Consider the following 20,975-nt stretch of genomic DNA (forward strand, 5'->3'; position numbering starts at 1 on the left):
TGCGTTCGATTAAAACGTCGATCTTAGAATTCATCGGCTTAGCGTCCGTCCTTTAATAACTTTCGTCTATTATATTTTTATTTACTGTTTTTATTGTTTTTATTTATTGTTTTTTTTTCAAATCTAAACGTCTTTTTCTCTAAGATTTAGTTTTGCCGTATTATCTTAACACCATTATTTTGCTGATTTGTGCAAACTTGTTGAGTGGTATGTGATAGAAAACAGCGTTAACATTGAAAGCACATCCATCCTAACCTTGTTCTGTGTCTATACTCTATCGTCCAAGATAAATGAATTAAGAAAATAACAACATTTAATTGTAACAAAACGTCATGAAAATGATTAGGTATTAATATATTTCTCAATGAACAACATACCGTTAATATTGGTATAAGTTACGGTATGTACACATCAAAAACCCATTTGTTAACATAACCTAAAACTTCAAAACCTTATTTAACCCCTTTATGAGGTATTTAACCACATAGGATTGCATTGTCACGCAGATTACGTAAGTATGCAAAATTTCAATTCATTAGGACAACGGGAACCATTTCAAATTTAGCTCCAAAAAATATGAAACAGACATACAGACAACAAAGCAAGTTAAATTAAAGCTTTTAAAAATCGGAACACAAGTAGTGAAGTACTGCTAAAAACAATCAAGCAAACGTGGAGCATATAAATTTTTCGAATTAAATGTGTTTAGAGCTTTAGAACCGCAAAACAAACAAATCAATTTTACACAAACCGACAAAACCTGACAAAATAAACTCCAGTTATTTTGCTAAATAACAGCAGTTTGGAATTTGGTTAAAATAAACCCAAAGTTTAATTTACATATGTGGTAAGCACAAAAAAATAACTGCTTGATTATAATTTTACTTGTCCTGTTGCCGTAAATTATTGTCTGATATAATGTGATACGAACTATTCTCAACTACTTTTCAAAGGATAATTATTATGTACCTAACTACGGCACTGAATGTGTACTCATTGTATTAGTTGGGAAAATATTGCTATTACTATTACTATTGCTATTGCTATTACGTCGAGAATTCAAATAAGATTCGACAAAAAGTCCATATTGCTGACAACACGGAACGAAGGTTAATTACATTTTTGAGCGAGCTTTCTATTTCGGAATCGGCAATATATTAAATCCGGCCCTGCCTAATTGCGTTCGATTAAAACGCCAATCTTAGAATTCATCGGCTTAGCGTCCGTCCTTTAATAACTTTCGTCTATTATCCTCGAAATCCTTGACCAAACTTGGCCGGAATCTCGGACGGATGTTTATATGCGTCGAATATTTTCTCATTCAACACTCACTCGAGCAAATATTTCCCCAAGCTTACACTAACAACCTAGTCCTTGCTTAAACGCCGGTCCTAGATATACAAGACATATTAGAATCGAAGCCGCATCAGCAATATCCGAATTTATGAAAGCTGCAACCGCAGCCGCTGCTGATGTATGCATTACACCTCGTCTTGACCGGCGACAATACGCCCGACGACAGCTCGTTTATAAATCAGAACCTGTTCAAATGGCGCATGAAAACATTCTGCGATCAGAGTGGAGCGGTGATAAAATACTGTTTCCATTTTATTCCCGCTTATGCACTCCAACGACCAAGAGAAAGCCGATTGGCTCTACACGTCCAAAATAAAAATTTCCTAGCGGAATTTATGACCAGTGTGAGGAAATTTTATGGGCGAAGGTTAGTGCATGGGCGCGCGCTTGCAGTCAGATAAACCTTTAAATCGAAATGTTGTGGAACAGCTTGCATTGTTGATATAAGTTAGGAAAGAGTATTAAAAAATGTTTAGACAAAGAATTTTTTGTTTCAACCCTCGCGAAGGGGCTGAAAAGACGTTTTAGCTAAAAATTTGCAAACACCTAAAATTGGACACATTTTGTGTTTACATACTCATATCTTCCTTCTGGATAAAGCTAGAAGCTCCGTTTTTTTTGCAAACAAATTTTCAATAAATGCAGATTTATACGTAGTTTAACAAGGTTGAGTTTTGATAAAGGGAAACCAAGAAAATTACATTTTCTTGTAACGTTGCATAATTGTGTAGTGAAATTTTCGAGATGCGAGAAAGTTTTTTAATTTAAAAGATAGACTCCCACATAATCGAGACGAAATAAAGCTAATACTTGAAAATTTTTGGTGCAAGAATCATTTCGTTATCTGTAAGACTCACCAAGTTATTGCAATTTAAAATTACTGCAAAATGCGCCTGAGGTGAAACCGAACCGTATTTCCTTCTGAAGCGTGTTCATCGCCTTTGATAACATTTCGAGAGCTAAAAATCGTAATTCGTAAATAATTAAAAAATAATTAATGCCACTTATCTATTAATATTATACCTTTACTTTTAACCGCCCTAACTCTCAGTTAATTTTAATAATATCTAAAAAGTCAAAAGAACATTTTTATCTCATGTACTTATTTAAAAAGCATAAAAGTGACCCAGTAGAATTAAATTAGGAAATTGTAATTCATTTCAAAGTATTCTTTGGTGTGACATTAATATTTTTTTAATTATTTACCATTTTTAGCCCTTGAAATGTTTTCAACCACACCACGTTTCAAAGGGAAATACGCTGCGATTTCACCCCTAGCACATTTTGTAGGTAACTAAATAATCCTTCTTTAAAGTCCTTTTTAAAAAAATATACAAATCGTAACGTTTCTGACGAATCAACAATTGTAGTTACACGCTGGGGTACTTGGTTAGAAGCAAATGTCTAAAAATTTTAATCAATTAAAATCATTTATTTATTGCTTTAAACGACAATGCATAAAGCATTAAATAATGTAAAACTTTAGTTTTAACCACAAATTTAGTTTCTCAACTTAATTTTATTGAAAACAATTTTTCAAATATTCCAACTACGATCAAATTTCTAGAAACGTAAAATTTTAAATTATCCATTACAGTTGAGAAATTTGAGTCTAGGCTGATAGAGTTAAAATCTGTAGAATGGTCATTACAAAATAAATTAAATGCAAAAATTGACGCAGTTACTAGAAATCCCGATTTTCTAGTTTTAAAACAAATAGCGAATAATGTACCACCTTCGACATATTTTGCATTAGCACCAAACTTTTTATTTACTCTTGTAACCAGCTGTGATGTAGAAAGATCTTTTTCGAAATTCAAAGATATTTTAACCGCAAAACGGAATCAGTTTTCGAGAATTTAGAAAGAATCACAGTTATTCAAACGTATTTCTCAGAGAAAATGATTAAAATATTTTTATTTAGTTTTTAATTTTAATTTCCACTGAATTAAAACGCAACATTTTCAAAATGTAATAGTGACTTACGCTCCCCTGTATTAAACATCTTTATTGGTGTCCATGTAAGATTGAGGAAATGATGAAGTTATTTTTTAACGATTATGTCAAATTAGGTGCCTTGTCAGGGTTTGAACTAGCCAAGCAAAAGCTGATATTAGCGACTATTTTAAAATTGGTTCAGAAAATAATCTCAACAAATATACCGCAGTCTTAATAAATTAGCGACTATTTTATTGCCACAATTTTTCTTGGGTACTCCGTAATTATAATAAAACAATAATATTTATGTTTTAATTAGATTTTTGTAAGCGACCGGTAACATTAATTGTATAAACCCCAAGTAAACTACGCCAATGCACGCGCTGTAACGGACCATTTCATCGATAAATATGAACATCGCGAGAGCGCTACGACGAGTCAACTGATCGGTTGTGGCCTCATGGCCATCCCATAAAATTTCCTCACACTGTTTATGACACACCGTGCAATGAATTACAAAGATAATGATTCGCTTTTTCGCACCACAATTCGATACCACTACTGCTTTTAATTAAAGATAACTGATTGGAACTCTAATGACGCGCGCAGGACGCTTTTTTCAAAAGGCCATTTAATTTCTTGCCGGTTTTCAGCGAATGTGCGCGGAATAAGCAATAAAAGGATTATGAGATATCCAATCGCAACCACCACGAACCTCCACTGATTCAGACAAGGAAAAATTCCAGCTTCTTGTTGAATAATACCTAATAAAAATTAAAAAAAAATATTCCCGTGCTTCGGAAAGTTCCTAAATTTTTTAATTATTTATGACGTGAGTGAATATGTTTCTGACATGCATCGGGCAATAATGTCGGAACTAATAGACGTTTAAATTTAATGTAGGTATTTAAAAATTGTTCTCCGATTTTCGAGAAAATTGCATCAAAAGCAAAAGTGGTTAAAAAATTAAAAACTATTTAGAATTTGGCGATTTTCTCAACGCCAGTCGATTTCACAGATAATTTACATAAATTTGCATCAAAATAGTTCTACTTTTCCAAAATGTTTTGCCATAATCGACGTTTGAAATGTGAATGTAAATTTTATCAAAAACATGTTTTTGACATTTATCAGGCAATTACTACGAAACCAATAGAGGTATTCCTACTAAGTTTATTATTGTTGGAAAGCTCATTCAATAGTGTACTATTTGCAAAAAAAAATCATTGGTTGTTTTCCGATTAATAGTTTTAGAGAAAATTGGAAACAAAAAAAAATCATAACTTAAAAACTATTGAAAATTCCGAAATTTTCTTGACGACAGTCGATTCTCCAAATCATTTTACACCAGTCCACGTCAAAACAATTCCACTTTTTTGAATAGTTTTGCTCTAATCAACGTTTGAAATGTGAGTGTGAATTTTTCAACATCTTTCTGACATTCATCGGGCGATATAACTTCGGATCAAGTAGACATAACTCTAATAAGGTTATTATCATTTGTTATCGCCCTTCCAATAGTCTGTTTTTTCAGAAGAAATTATTGTTCTCTGATTTAAAGTTTTGAATAAAATTGCAAACAAAAGCAAAAATTAAAAAAAATTATAACTTAAGAACTACTAAAAATTTGGAAATTTTTTTGACGCCAGTCGATTCCTCAAGTCATTTTACGTCAGTTTACATCAAAACAGTTCCACTTTTTCGAATAGTTTTGCCGTAATCGACGTTTGAAATGTGAGTGTGAATTTTTCAAAATCTTTCTGACATTCATCGGGCGATATAACTTCGGATCAAGTAGACATAACTCTAATAAGGTTATTATCATTTGTTATCGCTCTTCTAATGGTCTGTTTTTTTAGAAGAAATCATTGTTCTCTGATTTAAAGTTTTGAATAAAATTGCAAACAAAAGCAAAAATTGTAAAAAAATCATAACTTAAGAACTATTGAGAGTTTGGAAATTTTCTTGACGCCAGTCGATTCCTCAAGTCATTTTACGTCAGTTTACGTGAAAAGAGTTCCACTTTTTTGAATAGTTTTGCCGTAATCGCGCTTTAAATGTGAGTGTAAATTTTTCAAAATCTTTCTGACATTCAACTAGCAATATAAGTTCGGATCAAGTCGACATAAGTCTAATAAGTTTATTATTATTTGTTATCGCTTTTCTAATAGTCAATTTTTTTCAGAAGAGATCATTGTTTACTGCTTCAAAGTTTTCGATAAAATTGCAAACAAAAAATAATTTAATAATAATCATAACTTAAGAATTATTGAGAATTTAGAAATTTTCTTGACGCCAGTCGATTCCTCAAGTCATTTTACGTCAGTTTACATCAAAACAGTTCCACTTTTTTGAATAGTTTTGCCGTAAACGACGTTTGAAATGTAAGTGTAAATTTTTCAACTTCTTTCTGACAACTTCGGATCGAGTAGACTAACTCTAATAAGTTTATTATTATTTGTTATCGCTCTTCTAAAAGTCTGTTTTTCAGAAGAGATCATTGTTCTCTGACTTAAAGATTTCGATATAATTGCAAACAAAAGCAGAAATTAAAAAAAAATCTTGACTCAAAAACTATTGTGAATTTGGAGATTTTCTCGACGTCAGTCGTTTTCCCAGATCATTTTACATGAGTTTACATCAACATGGTTCCACTTCCTCAAATAGTTATCCCGCAATCGGCGTTCAAAAAGTGAGTATGAAGATTTCAACATGTTTTTGACAATGATCGGGTAATAACTCTGGAACTATTAATCTATTAAAAAAAAATCAAATATACTAACTCACAATCTACTTCATATTTTTTAAAACGTGAATATGATTGAAAATGCCAACAAAACAAACTGTTGTAGAAAATTCAATTTTCTGTAAAAAAATCTGCGAAGTCATTTTTTTATCTTTGGCCGATTATTTATTTTCCCGATAAATATATAAAAAATCCGTCACTGAAAAGGTTCGATTCTTTTGGAAGTCTAGACCACAAAAATTAAAAATATGTTTGGAAAACTTTTTTGCTGAAAATTTAGTGCTTCATAACTATTGAGTATTTCAGCTAGCAAACGTTGATTTCTATGTGATTATTAGCTTTATAAAAACGATAAATTGTTAATTTTTTGATCGTGGGACAGAGTCAAGGTAATAATAATTTCCGCACAATACATTTGCCTTCCACATATCGTTTAATTTATCTCAAAATTTTGTTTATGCCTTTGCATAAAAGAGCATCCGAGCTTGTGCCATTCCAGCCGTTGATTTGGAGCTATCTAATAAAGAAGATGAGGATGTAAAGATTAGAATGATTGCTGAACATTCCACACGCCGATCTTATCATATGCCCGGCCGTTCTTTGTTGAGAGTGAATTATCGACTGAGCTTTTCTGAATGGTCCGAAGGAAGAGATTTCTCCTCGACGAGAATGAAATTTTCCGGGATCATCATACAGAGACGAAACTTTAATCCATCATAAAATACATAGAGAGATAACTGTTAAATTGAGGCTCTATTTTTCATCAGATATGAATCAAGGGGATTTTATTGCCACTACACGAGCTCACTGCTCGAAATTTATCAACCTTGCCATTGTCCTCGTCCCACCTGAACTCGATTCAATCAAATTAAAAATCAAGTTTGAAAAATGCTAATTCAAACCCGCCTCACGTGGATTCAACTTAAACACCAGGCACAAAGGTTTTGTTTAAAGTTGAAATTACCATCGATGTTCTTATAATGAAGCCGACCCTTGGATAAGTAAATATCAGACTAGGAGAAATTCCTTCACGGCGTAATTAGAAAGCCTGCGTTTAAATTTGCATTTCTTTCGTGTAATTTGGACCGGACCAGACTTTATTTTTCTTTCCTCCATTAGCCATGTTTTTCCCAAACAAAAGAAACACAAAAACACGATTTGCATTTTTAATAAGTTATTATGTACGAGCTGGAAATATGCTTTTAGGTAATGCTGTTTGAACATCCTTAAAACCTTTCATGTAAGCAAAACATATTACAAGCAACGTAAATTCGGATTTTAAGGGTTGTACACTAAATTTTAATTAGTTGACATCATTAGGGACGCTGATTCGATATAAATTCACGATTTGTGGCCCTCCTAAGGGACCACCCTTGATATTAACTAGGATCAATTTAACAAACTATGCATATGAACCCTTTTTGTCGCCCGAATTTCCATATGATCTAAACCTCGAGCCCACAAGACGAAAAACTCAACCAAACTAATTAATTGCAGCCGTTTCAAAGTCGGCACCAAGAATGTGGGACGTTAAACTTTTAAATTAATTAAAACTATCAAGAGGAGAAGTGTCGAACAGGCGACGCAATTAAACCTATATTGACACTTCCGGTTGTCATGTGACCCTCCGACGAGCCGGATCAAGTATGCACAGCACGCAGTACAAATAAGGCGCACAAATCATGTATTTTGATCGGCTTTGGTAGGGAATAAGACAATCACTCCCACCACTTTGTGGGCGGGGCGTGAGCCGCTAATGAGGTGTCTAGCATTAGAGCGGTCACTCCCCCACCCCCCAAAAAATGATGCGTTATTGACGTTTCAACTTATCGTGCTGGCCAGCCTGGAGCTCATCAGTGCGAAACATTGACATTCGACGAGATTTAAATCAAATAGTGGTTATGCATTGTTTATTGTCCCACAATAAGCCAGTTTTGTTCCAGAATCGGACTAATTCTGAAAAAGTTGTCCGACACGAATCAATACCTTACGTAAAGTGTAATTAAATTTCTTTCAAACAACTGTGAATGAAGCTTGATCCTACCACGCGTTAATATTTAACGAAGCCTTTTTAAACACAGCTCGTAAACCCTAAACCGATGCTTTGCAAAAAAGAGGGAACGTACTGACACAAAGTAGGTAATTTTAACAAACCATCAAAACGGCGGTAGCTTTCAGTGTATTATACGAAAATATGGCACTTGCCTAACTCGTCAAAACTCCAATTAATTTTATTATTTAATAAGAAAGTTTGGCAACTCGAAACAGCAGATGATTCGCTCAATTTGCTCCCTTTTCCTCTTCTACATTTATCCACTTTGTCTTTATTGATAAAGGCTTTAGCGAGTCGAATTCAAAATTGGATACTCCGGAAATAGATAAGTTTGTTTGCCTTCAAGCCGATTCTGGTTGTTTACGGCGACAACTCTAACAGAGATGAATTACACGTGACCTGTTCAAATTGGCGCCAAGTGTCACGATTGGGTCATTTGACTTTGGCGCCTGGAGTAACGCGAGGTGATTGGTCCGTTTGGCTTAAGGCTAGTGGGAATGTTCTGATTAATTTTTCGAACAAGTCACAACATACAAACAATAAAATGTAATTACAGCAAGAAGTGGGGAATTTTTGCGCGAGAAATGGGATTTCATTAGGATTTTTGCGTCTGCAAGTGACGTTTGGTTTACGAGGGGTGAAATAATTAAACTTGACTTTCCAAAGGCATGTTTCTGATATTAAGTGAATAAGCCGCAAATTTCCTCCCGAGAAAACAAGCACGAATATATCGTTTATACAGTGGAAACAATTGGAACATTATTAAAGTTGCGAAACATTCGTTGTTGAATTTATCGCCTCACCGAAACAATGCATAATGGAATAGTCTGAATTAATGCACCACATGATGTAAGTGGCATTAAAACGAAACCGTAATTTACATAAGTTTGAAATAAAACGGGAGCCCTTTCATAACCCCGCCAAGATAAATTCTAACACCACATAATTCGGACGAAAATACACACCTATTAACGAGACGGAAGCGGGAAATTTGTAAGTAAATCCGAGCTGAAGAGGGTGTCGAGATACATAATGGCGCGTATAGTGACGATTTTTGTTCCGGGGCGCTGATGGCGCTTGAAAGGAGCCCCATCTAGATGGCCCGGAGCGTCGCGACGTCAAGCTGAACAGTCGACGAAGGCAAACTTGTCGCACATCTCGAGGGACGACTCGAGAGACGCCCGTTATGAAAACGCAACCGCTACGAATATTACAAACGTAATTGTAATTGGGAAGACTGAATTAAAGCGGTTGCGAGGGATTCCCAGCTTTTATTAACAAGGGCGGAAAAATAGACCTTTGATACGCGAGAAGAGCTTCAACTTGATTATCTGCAGTTGTGCTCTTTGATGGGCAAAAAAACTAAAAAAATACCTATCACTTCAAAAAGGTTATAAAATTTTGTAAATTTTTTTCTACAGGGTGGTCCAGCTCAGCTCCCGTCTTCTATAACTCAACTATTAGTAAAGTTAGATTTATGATATTTTCTAGACGTTATTTATACTTCAGGACGTATTTTAGTAAAATATTTTTAATTATACAGAGTGTCCTGAAAAGTATAATACCACAATTATATGTTTTTAATTGTAAGCTATAAAGTAGAAGTGATTTGTGAACACCCTGTATAAATTCAGAACAATCAAACTTAATTAATAAGTCTCTTAGACCTTGTTCAACACATACCTAGTTGTAATCTAATCAAAAAAACACTGTTTCTATTTTTTTTATTTTTTGAAACTATTTTTTTTTGGGTTTTTATTTTTTTTAATGGTAAACCCTAAACCGGTTTGAAAAAACTTCAGGAACACGTAAGAAGCTAAAAAGGCACCATAACGAACATAATGAACACAAAATAATAATAGTGTACCATAAAAAAAAATATTATGTTGAAGTCATACTTTTTTGAGACACTCTGTATACTCAGAAATATTTTCATAAAATGTGTCCTAGAGTCTAATAATGACTACAAAATATCAGAACTCCAACTTTAATAATAACTGATCTACAGTTCATGGTAGGTGGGCTGGACCACCTGTATTGTGCCACAACTTTCAAAATTATAGCAAAAAAAATGTCTTATTTCGGGATTTTCTACGTTTTTCTTAATTTTTTTTCAAAGACATGTTTTGAAAAAAAATTGTATTTATAGCTTTCTTTGACCTATTTCCCGGTGCCCCCCCCTGTCATAAAGCACTTAAAACCATCAAAAATCCTATTTCCAGCCTCATTTATCTCATGTTAACAACCATTAACAGAAATACCACCTAATCTCTCTCCGCATCAACCTCCTGAACCCGCATATGACCAAACATCTGCTCCCGAAACGCAACACTCAATTAATTAAACGGCAATTTTGGTCTCGTTTCTTCCTAAAATTCTCAAAAATTTGACACCATCGAACGCAAACGGTGATTTGAGGGATTGTTGTGTGCGGAAATTAACATCGACAGACCGGAACCGGGCCGACCATTAATTTGAATTAGAATTGTTTACAGAGATTAGCATTTTTGTGCTGGAAAATTCTCGCACTAGGTTTTAATATCCGCAGTAATAATTTCTGGTTCTCTACGGCAATTATCTGTCGGACTTATCGTACCACGTAATGCTCTAAGTAATGCCGGAGCTTTCTTGCCATTAAGCAAACTACACATTCGTTTCAAATGCGAGATGGAAGGGTGGACACGCGAAATGGGAGCTGTACATTGCTTTAATAAATCGTTAAATAAATTGTTGCCAAATATTGTTTAACTCCGCGGTAGAGAAATAAAAATCAGCCCTCGTTTCCAATTTTAATGTAATTGAAACGTAATGGCCGAATGCTTTCACATTATCGGAATTTTATGTAATGACTATAATTTTGTAAAGATCTACAACTTTAAACGCTTGACAAGAATTTACTTCTCATTCTTGCTAATAAACGAAAACATTGACTTGAAACACAGAATTTCTCTCAATCCATGAAAAACTATTTTAGAGTAGTTTCTCTAATTAAGAGCTTTTTGAATTTGTTTCTTTAGTTTTGTTACTTTGTAATATAATGAAATAAATATCAAAATACTGAGCTTTTAGTAAATGTTTAATTTATGTAATATTAACATTTTCGTAAATATTTTCCAAATGGTAACTTCAGATTTTTTATGCAATTACTCTTAATATTAATGATAATTTATTTCCTTGCTCTTAAAATTGTCAACGCAGTATTCAAAGTGGGCCATTATTCAGCGGTGTAAAAAACTCACTTTATATTGAAAAATATTGAGATCAAAATTTATGAAAACACGTTTTTTCAAGTGTAATAAAAGCATTCAGCCATGTTACTAATTTTCCTTCAGAATTGCTCTACGTTTCAGTCTTTGAATTAAAACAAATTTTAATTAAGCTCGTTTCAGTTATTTACATTCTAAAATAAGCTTTTTCCTTCTGTAGAAACTCGTTAGTTTTAAAAATTCATTCACCTTAAAATTTTAAAATAATAAATACGAATAACTATGTACAAATTAACTAGCTACCTGTTAGATATCAGCTTACAAATTAACGAAACAACTACTCTTGATCCTTTTATTCACGAAGCATCTCCAGTTGCAACGCTTAATTAGTTTAAAGGAAACGTATTTTCTCTGCAAGGATCAGTTAACGTTCAAAGGAATTTTTATCATTTCTCGCAAATATTTTTATTATTGTTTACATTTTTTTCAACAAAAAATAATCCCATATTTAAAAATAGTCGATCAAGGCTAAACATTATGCACAAAATTCCTAATTGGATGGAAACGAATTTTTTCAAGTGTGATAAAGGCACACTGAACTGAACTTCATGTTCTAGTTTTTAAATTAAAATAAATTTTAATTAAGCTTGTTCTTGCTGCAATTTTGTGAAATGAGCATTATTTGTTTTCAAAAATTAGAAATATTAACGCACTCAAACGAACTACATGTTATATTTAGAATCTAAAACAACGAAACAATTTTTCATTCACTTTTTTTTGTTTTAAAAGATTTGTTGAATCATCATCTTGAAAGAAATAATCGCTAAAATGTCCGGACTTCTTCAATCTAACCGCTGTATTTATAGTAAAAATCTTCTTTTAACGTCACAGAATTCACCTCAAAATTTAAAAAGAATAATACCAGCAACGTAACAACTTAAACAACTACCTGTTAGATCTCAGCTAGCAAAGTAACAAAACAACAGTTCTTGATCCTTTTATTTACTAAGCATCTCCAGTTGCAACGCAAAATTAATTTTCTCTGCAAGGATCAACTAACTTCCAACGGAATTTCATAACAACTAGTTTTGTGTCTTTTCTAAAAAATATACAGGGTGTTAGGGAATGGCTTAGCAATATTTTGTGTGTGAACTAAAAAAAAACTTATTTCTCCAAAAAATCCGTACTTCAGATATCTTTATTACCCCACCTGTTGAGAGCCACTGTGTGGCTTATGGTAGGTTCTTAGCAGTTAATTTTTTCATTAAACGTAATGGAGATGGTGGCCCATAGGCGTTTTGAGAGTTTTTTCAAAATAGTGAATAACATATTCATTTGTGTGGGAGGTTCGAATCCCGGTCCTAACAAAAAAAAATTTTGTTTTTTTTTTTGTAAAATTTAATCGCAAAACACAAATTGAAATAGAAGAATGACGTAGTGGGAAAAGAAGTTAATTTACCTCTGCTGTTTTGTCAATAATATTAAAAGTTATGGTAATTTTTATAATTCTAGTTCAGCGGTTCTCAAAATTTAGGACTTTAATTTCAGAACGATTTTTTTTATTTACTTTGATTTTTGATTTACAAAAATGTTGCTTAATCAATTTGTCTTGCCATTCTCAATTTGCCTTTAAATTTTTCCTACACCATTCCCTAACACGCTCTATAATTTCTACAATTGTGGTTAACATTTAATAGTAATAAGTATAGCTACATGTATGATTATGAGGTCATAATAAAAACAATTTTTAGTTCATTTATGTTCTTCTTTTGATGTCAGTATTGTTAATTATTATTGTTTTTTCCGATTTCAAGTAAGAATAGGCGTGTCCGCCCCCCGCCAACTCAGTTTGAAAAATCGCCGTAAAAAAGTAAGTGGAATAAGTTTTCCCAAGTGTGATAAAAGCACTGAGCTGTATCACTAATTGCTTCACGTTCTAGTTTTTAAATTAAAATAAATTTTAATTAAGCTTCCTCTAGTTTCAGTTATGCCGAGTGAGCTTTTTTTCTCAAAGCTTAGAAATGTTTGAACGAACTACCTGTTAGATCTCAATTTCGAAAGCGCACCAAAGAAATAAATGTGTTTCAAGTAGATATTGTTCAAGGATGCGTAATTTGTGCACAGATTCGCAAGTTGTCACTTTTGATTAAGTTTGGTAGAAAATCTCCTCTTAACGACTTCTCAACTCATCCCGTTATGCTAATCAGCGTTAACATCGTTCGAACCCAACCTAATTCGTTCCACTTGGTCCTAATCGCACCCTCCCTTAAAAACTCCTCAACTAACCGGTAAACAATCCCAGCAGCAACCCCAACAAGACCCAAGTCCTGCGTCGGACGTCGCACATTTTGTCGCTTCTTGAGCTCACCACACACACGCACCACTTCACGAAGCGCCTCGACGCCGACAAGACGCTCGCATTTTTTGCACCGAGAGGGAAAAAGTGTCACTAAAAAGTTGGAAAAGCCGCTTTTGGCCAGTTGTGTTCGACGTCCTGCTATTTGGAAGAGCGCGCGGAAACTGGAGAGAGACACCGTTGATGAAGCTGCGCCGCGCACATCTCCACAGACGCAAGAGCGACGCCACTCCTACCTCCGTCGCCGTCGCCGAACTGAAATCTCGCCCCCGGCGGCGGCTCCTTTTTCAATAAAATGCGTGTGTTTCTTGGGGGCTGACGAAATGAGGGAGGAATCGCGGGCCGGACGCACTCATAGAGGGCTCACACAAGGAGCAGCGAGGACAATGCTGGATCTAACCGACGTCTGTCCAGTTGCAATTTTGCGATTTTTTGTATTTTGAGAAGATTTTCTATACTTACAAGTGTGTGTTTCAACATTCAACGGTGCCTACACATTGGATTTTCTTTAATAATTTCAACAAGTAATCCAAAGTACCCAAGCAAAGTTGGTTTTGTAGGTTTATTAAGAATTCCTTTTAAGACGATTTTCAACAACTAACACGTGTAATGGTCTATGTTATCAGCACTGACTTCGTTTGACTAAGCTTTCATGATTGGAAATTTCAACAAAGCGTTGAAATTTATGAAGAACATCAAAGTCAATGCTAAAATTTCTTCATACGAAAATAATTTATTAAACTTTCTTAAGATTTTTAAAAAACTTTGAAAAACAATCCACATTGTATTAAATCTTTTTATTAAAATCCAAAATTTTTATTCGACTTTCTTTAATAAGAAAAAGACTTAGAACTACTCAAACTAGATACAATTTAAAAGTTGTATTATTAAAATTTTTAAAGACTTTTAACTGGGTGTTGAAATCTTTGAAGAGCATCTAAAGTCACTATTAAACTTTTTTTAATCAGAAAATGACTTGTTCCTACTAAAACAAAATTAATTTTGTAAGTAAGTTTATTGAGGTTATTAAAGATTTTTTAAGATCTTCACAAGATTTTCAACAGTCTTGAGTCTTTTGAAGGAAGTTTTTTTAATAAAAATATGATTTTAAACAGATTTTTTTTGGACTTTAAATGAGATTTTCGGCAGTGTGTTGCGTTCTCTGAACAACTCCCAAAATCACTTTTTTTACTTTCTTCATTAAAAAAAATAAGTTACCCCTACTCGAGTAAAACACAATTTACAAGTTGGTTGATTAAAGTATTTTAAGATTTTTGTAAGACTTTAAGAAAATTTTCAACATTATATCGATGTTGAAAATGAGATTCTCGGCAGTGTGTTGCGTCTTCCAACTTCCAACTTCCAACTTCCAAAATAACTTTTCTCACTTTCTTCATTAAAAAAATAAGTTACACCTACTCGAGAAAAACACAGTTTACAAGTTAGTTTATTAAAGAATTTTAAGATTTTTGTAAGGCTTTAAGAAGATTTTCAATGTTATATCGATGTTGAAGCTTTTCCTACTTAAACCAAATAAACTAATTTGAAAATTGGATTATTCAGGATCTTAAAGATGTTTTTAAGAGTTCAGCCAGATTTTTAACATGTATTGAGTATTGAGTCCTTTCAAGAACGTTCTAAGTCAGTAGTAGACTTTTTTCAATAAGGAAATGACTTACTACTACCCAAGCAAAATGTAGGATCTTTTACAAAATTTTTAAAAGTGTCGACGACTTTAAAAAACATCGAAAATCAGCATTAGACTTTCTTTAATGAGCAAATGACTTATTTTTACTAAAACAAAATAATCTTTGTAAGTGAGTTTATTAAAATCCTTAAAAAATTTTGAAGATCTTCACAAGAGTTTCAACAGTCTTGAGTCTTTTGAAGGACATCTAAAATCCAATCCTTGTTTTAATAAAAAAATGATTTATAGGTATTAACTTTTTACTACCCAAAGCAACTAAACTTTAAAAGTTGCTTTATGAAGGTTTTTTAAGATTATTTATGAGACTTTAAAAAAGATTTTCATCAGTGTGATGCATCTTTTGAGAAACATTTAAAGTCACTTTTTTTACTAGGAAATAACTTATTACTACTCAAACAAAATAAACTTATGTAAACGTTGGTTTTGAGAAGTTTGTAAAGATTTTTGAAGTTCCTAACGAGATTTTTCAGATTGCGCTGATTTCTTCAGAAACATTCAAAATCAGTAATTAACATTTTTCAATAAGGGCATGAATTTCTACCGATCGAATAAAGTAAACTCCGAAAAATAAATTGTTTTTTAGCAAAAAATTAGTTATACGAAATTTTCAACTGTGTGTTGAATTCTTTCAGAAACACCCAAAGTCAGTATGTATTGGACTTTCTTCAGTGAAAAAATTAATTACCCCTACTCGGTTAAAACACAATTTACAAGTTGGTTTATTAAAGTATTTTAAGATTTATATAAGACTTTAAGACGATTTTCAACATTATATCAATGTTGAAGCTTTTAGGGATCATGGAAACTCAGTATATTAGACTTTCTTATTAAGAAAGACTTATTACTATTCAGAAAAATAAACATTGCAAGTTCCTTTATTGTGGATTATTAGGAACTTTTAAGATCTTAACAAGATTTTCAACAATGTGTTGAATCCTTTGAGAAACATCCAAAGTCATTATTAGACAGTCTGCCAATGTTAAATATTTTCAGGAACATCCAAGAACAGTATTAGATTTTACGAAAATGACTTATTAATTATGACGATTTAAACAAATTAATCTTTTTTGTAATTTTTTAAGATTGCAAGAAAATTTTCAACATTGTGTTGAATCGTATTTTAAGGAACATCCAAAATCATATTCATTCGACTTTCTTTAACAAAAAAATAATCTATTTTTGTTGAAAAGCTTTAAAAGTTGTTTTCCATTTTTTATTTAAAAATGTTGTATTTTATGGGAAACATATTCAAAAACACTTTGATTTTCATTAATAAGATTTACGAAAAAGAAGCTTTTAAAGATTTTTTAGATTTAATCAGTCTATTCAATTTGTATAAGAAATTCAGAAACTGTATTGGCATTTTTCAATTTTTTTTTTCAATTATTACCCACTTGAAATAAACTAAGATGTGGTTAATTGAATATTTTATATTTTTTTATTTATTATTTTAAGCAATTTTTAACACTGCGTTCAATTTGTTGAAAAGTTTGCATATTAGAACCTAAATAAAATTAAGATGATACCTATTCGTCTTCATTGTGATTTTGCTAAAATTTTCCGTTTACTAACTCAAAAAAATAAGAAAAAATTGTTGGCAATTAACTTTGTAGTGCGTGGATCCATGCTTATTATATTCGTACACCCTGTATAAATTCTTGCCGTTCTTTCGTTGTTTCTTTTCCATACTTAGTACTTCTACGACGGGTGTAAATTCAGCAAGATTAGAGAACTGCATTTGCAGTTACATTTTCAATTTACAATCGTTCCTGAATGCCTTTAAAAGCTGAAAGTTTAATTACAGGTCGCGAACGTCTAAAATACCGCCATTTCTGTGTTAATTAAAAGCTCCACACTCTACCGCCAGACTTTTTCACTTTTGTAAATGTTTCTCCTCTCGTCATATCACATAATTCCGTCAGATTCATTAAAACAATCTTTTGTAAAGTTTTTGTACGAAACCAGCATTTCAAACTTCACATGCAATAGTTACAAAAGCAAACAAAAGAGCTTCTTCCATTACATCCCTAATTTGACAGCTTTTTCCCGTACTTTCAAACCGGAATCGACGCTCCACGGCTCTATTCACGTTTATCCCTCATTTTTAGGTATATTTTTATAAGGAAAAGAAAACCGTTTTATTGCGCCGATTTTATGACTTATCCATTATTTCCCATAAAAACGCTCCCTTCGCTTCAAAAATTAAGAGTCGATAAATAATTCGAAACGTCATTCAGTGGAAACGGCACTGAACTAAATTATACATTACACCTGAGATTCCAAGACTTTATTAAATGAAGTTAATGTACATTTACTTTACATGTATCTATGCATTTGTTTTCCATTGTAAACATTTTTAGCCAAGGAAAACAGAATTTCCCCCGAGGCATTAATAATTCATGATTTTGCAAAAGCCGACTCTCGTAACTCTTTCCTAGAGACAATACGATGGCCAGCGAGATGATTAGTTTAGTTATTGTGAACAAGGTGAGTCAATTAGAAGTTTCCAAAGCGAGTTGTGAATTTTTGTGTCGATTAGAAATAATCCAGTTTTGAGGGCAAAAAGCCACAAGCCAGAATATCTGTAAGCAGAGACGGTTCTGGCTGTCTGCGGTTAACTGCTTGTATGATTTAGGGCCCGCAATCAATTCCACAGAAGCACGGTTCATGACGTGACGCAAATGCTACTGTTCTCAGGGGAGCCAATCAGGCCTGTAGCAGCTTTACCAATTCCATTTCACATAACCGTCCGAATTAAGAATTTCGTTTTTTCGGGAGTGGAGTGCAAATTAAATAAGCAGCGGGCCAGGTGGCGAAAGATAATTAAGTGGAAAGATTCGACGAAAAATTTTTCGAGAGATGGGAGAGAGAAAAGTAATTGGGTTCGGATTATTAGGATCGGCAGATCCGTCTATTTTGAAATATTAAATTTCCACCCCTGGATTCAATAAGCAATCAAGTTGCGGCGACGGCGGTTTGAAACCCTACACCGTGACATCAACACCCAGAGCTAAATGAACAGGATGCCTAATACATTGTATTAGAGAGGAGGCACGCAGCGCTATTGAAAGAAGCGACGGAACTGAAAGGGGAAATGCAACAAGGTTAAAGCGGAAAATAGCAACTTTGAGAGCTAGTTCGGGGATTTATTGCTTAATGTTTCAACGATTTGACAATTATCTGAACTTGGGGCAAGTTACTAAGAGTCATGGTCAAGAAATATACTGGTTATTTTTATCTTACAGGTGAGAGAAATCAAATTTCTCTCACGGGGAAAATTAAGAAAAACAAGAGTTCCCATATTGGGACATTCAATGTCATGTGTAAATGTGTAAAAAAAAATGAGATAGAAATCCGTGGCGTTACACTTTAAATTTGGCGAAAAGTTATATAAATTTGTCAAAAACTGTTTCCATTTTTGGTCGACTAACTGCGTTTAGAAATGGTTTAGACTGGCAGTCGTCGTCAATCCACTGTTTTTCTTGATATGAACTCCAAATTTTAAAAAAATTCTTTGAAAGTACAAGTATTTTTTCGTCAAGATTTTTCATCATAAACATTGTTCCCTTAACTTTAAGAAATGGTAATCATCGAAAAAAGTGAGCGAAATTGAACCTTTTCTGCCAAGTTTTACGTTTATTATTAATAAGCATTTGGAAAAGTGGGTTGTTTAAATAAAATTATGTACAAAATCTATGAGATTTTAGGAATTTGTCTATGCATTTACAAAATACGTAGGTACTTGAACCCCAAATTGGGTCTAATTATTAGGAAAGTTGAACCTGTCGCTGCTTGGTCGCCTTTAGCATCTACGTGAACTTTAGATTACGTTTCGAATTATAAAGTTATTGGTATTTACGATTTTGTTACGTTTTTTACACGAGAAGACCTTCAATTTCATTTTTTGGGAAATTAAAAAAACGACGGGAAATATGAAGGGTTCTTGATGACCAATTTTTTGAACGATATGTTTAACTAAAAATTGTGACGGAAAGAAAAGCATTTTTAGCATTGAAGTATGTTTTAAGTTATGTATTTAATATTAAAATAAATATCGAAAAATTTCAGAAATGTGAACAATAATATTTGTAGGTATTCATTTTCTTTTTTTAATTCGGAAATAAAATTAACTAGACGCCCTCTGGTGATGACTTTTGAACTATGTCGAAAACAGTAAAGAAATTTTCGTAATGCCACATTTAACTGACATTTAATGAATTGTTCAACAATTTTGCGTGTATAGTGTTAATTACTTACAATAGAAAGAATGACTTTAAAAGTACGTGGTGGTAAATACTAGCGTTGACTTTAGTTCTGTAATTTTTCGTGGTATAAAGTGTTTATTGTTGGAACTTGAAAGTGGATAAAAAGTGAAAAATATTTAAATTTTGATTACAAAGTGTTATCAAACAGTTGTCTAATTAAAGATTATAAGTAATGGATCACAGCGAACACAAAGTTTGGCTCAAGAAATCAATAAATTAGTGAAGTGTTATGAATTTTAGGTTAGAATTTTCCACTGAAAAAATCATGAAATGCTGCGGTAAATCTACAAAACTACAATAAAGATTAACAACTGCTGATACATTTAAACGTAAATTATGCCAAAAGGTAGGCTTTTCAATGTCTTTGTAATAATTTTCCAATAAAGAAACTGAACCAAACAGTCATTCGTTATTTGTGTTTTCCTCGTCATCTCTCATTTGTTAACATAAGTTTCTTGCATCAAAGATGCAATAATCATTCCGCATAGGCAATGTAATAAGTGTGAAGCCCCAAGATTCGTACAACGCTCAAAATATCCGAATAAACATTTTCCCGCCATTTATGGTTACTGTTTTCGACCTAGCTCAGTGGCGCCCCCAACGGTAATTTTATTTCCGAATAGTAATCCCAAAGTTCCTACGTTTCCTACGTCGTTGGTTAAATTTGACGTAAAAGTATGTCATTTTATGCATTTGACAAAAATTATAAATTTGAAATTATTTTCGACATAAACCTCTGACATAAGTTACTAACAAAAATTTTAATAAAAAAGTTAGAAACATATACCTTATCCAAATAATACAAAATTGGCTCGGTTTCACTTTCAGTGTCCCAACTCTCCCAATAAATGAACTCTAAGGAAAACAATAAAATTGTTAATTTCATAACTATAGCAACAGGACAGGTCACTACGAAAACTAATACATAAAATTATGCTTACGTTACAGGCGGATATTTACTTGAATTTCTTGTTTTTTTTACAGTGCACTTGTAAGATAAAACGTCGTATATCACACGTGATCGAAATGCCATTATAAAGCTCGTGAGAAGTGGCTCACTCGTGCGCAAGCGCACTCGTGACTCAAAATTCTCACTGGCATATAATGATGCATTTCTATCACTTATAATATAATATACCATTATCTTACGGGTGCAGTTTTTTAGATACATTATACCATTGTTTTCGGTAAAAGAAATCAAATTTCTCTCACAAGAGAGATAAAGCTGTCAGTTCTACTCACGGGGAAAATTGGGGAAAACAATGAGACTGTATATTTTATCACTATAGGAACACAGGTCACTACGAAAACTGATACATAGAATTATGCTTATGTTACATGCGGATA

General features: G+C 33.0%; 1 protein-coding gene across 1 annotated transcript in view; it reads right to left on the minus strand.

Moving 5' to 3' along the window:
* Positions 1-13,871, minus strand: part of LOC659280 (uncharacterized) — a 112,194-nt gene extending 98,323 nt beyond the window's left edge. The window contains exon 1 of the mRNA XM_015978322.2: positions 13,586-13,871. Within this exon, the coding sequence (XP_015833808.1) occupies positions 13,586-13,646 (61 nt within the window). The 5' untranslated portion in view covers positions 13,647-13,871. The remainder of the gene's footprint in view (positions 1-13,585) is intronic.
* Positions 13,872-20,975: the final 7,104 nt, after the last annotated feature.

The sequence above is a fragment of the Tribolium castaneum genome, chromosome 7, assembly GCF_031307605.1.
Source record: "Tribolium castaneum strain GA2 chromosome 7, icTriCast1.1, whole genome shotgun sequence".
Classification (NCBI taxonomy): Eukaryota; Metazoa; Arthropoda; class Insecta; order Coleoptera; family Tenebrionidae; genus Tribolium; species Tribolium castaneum.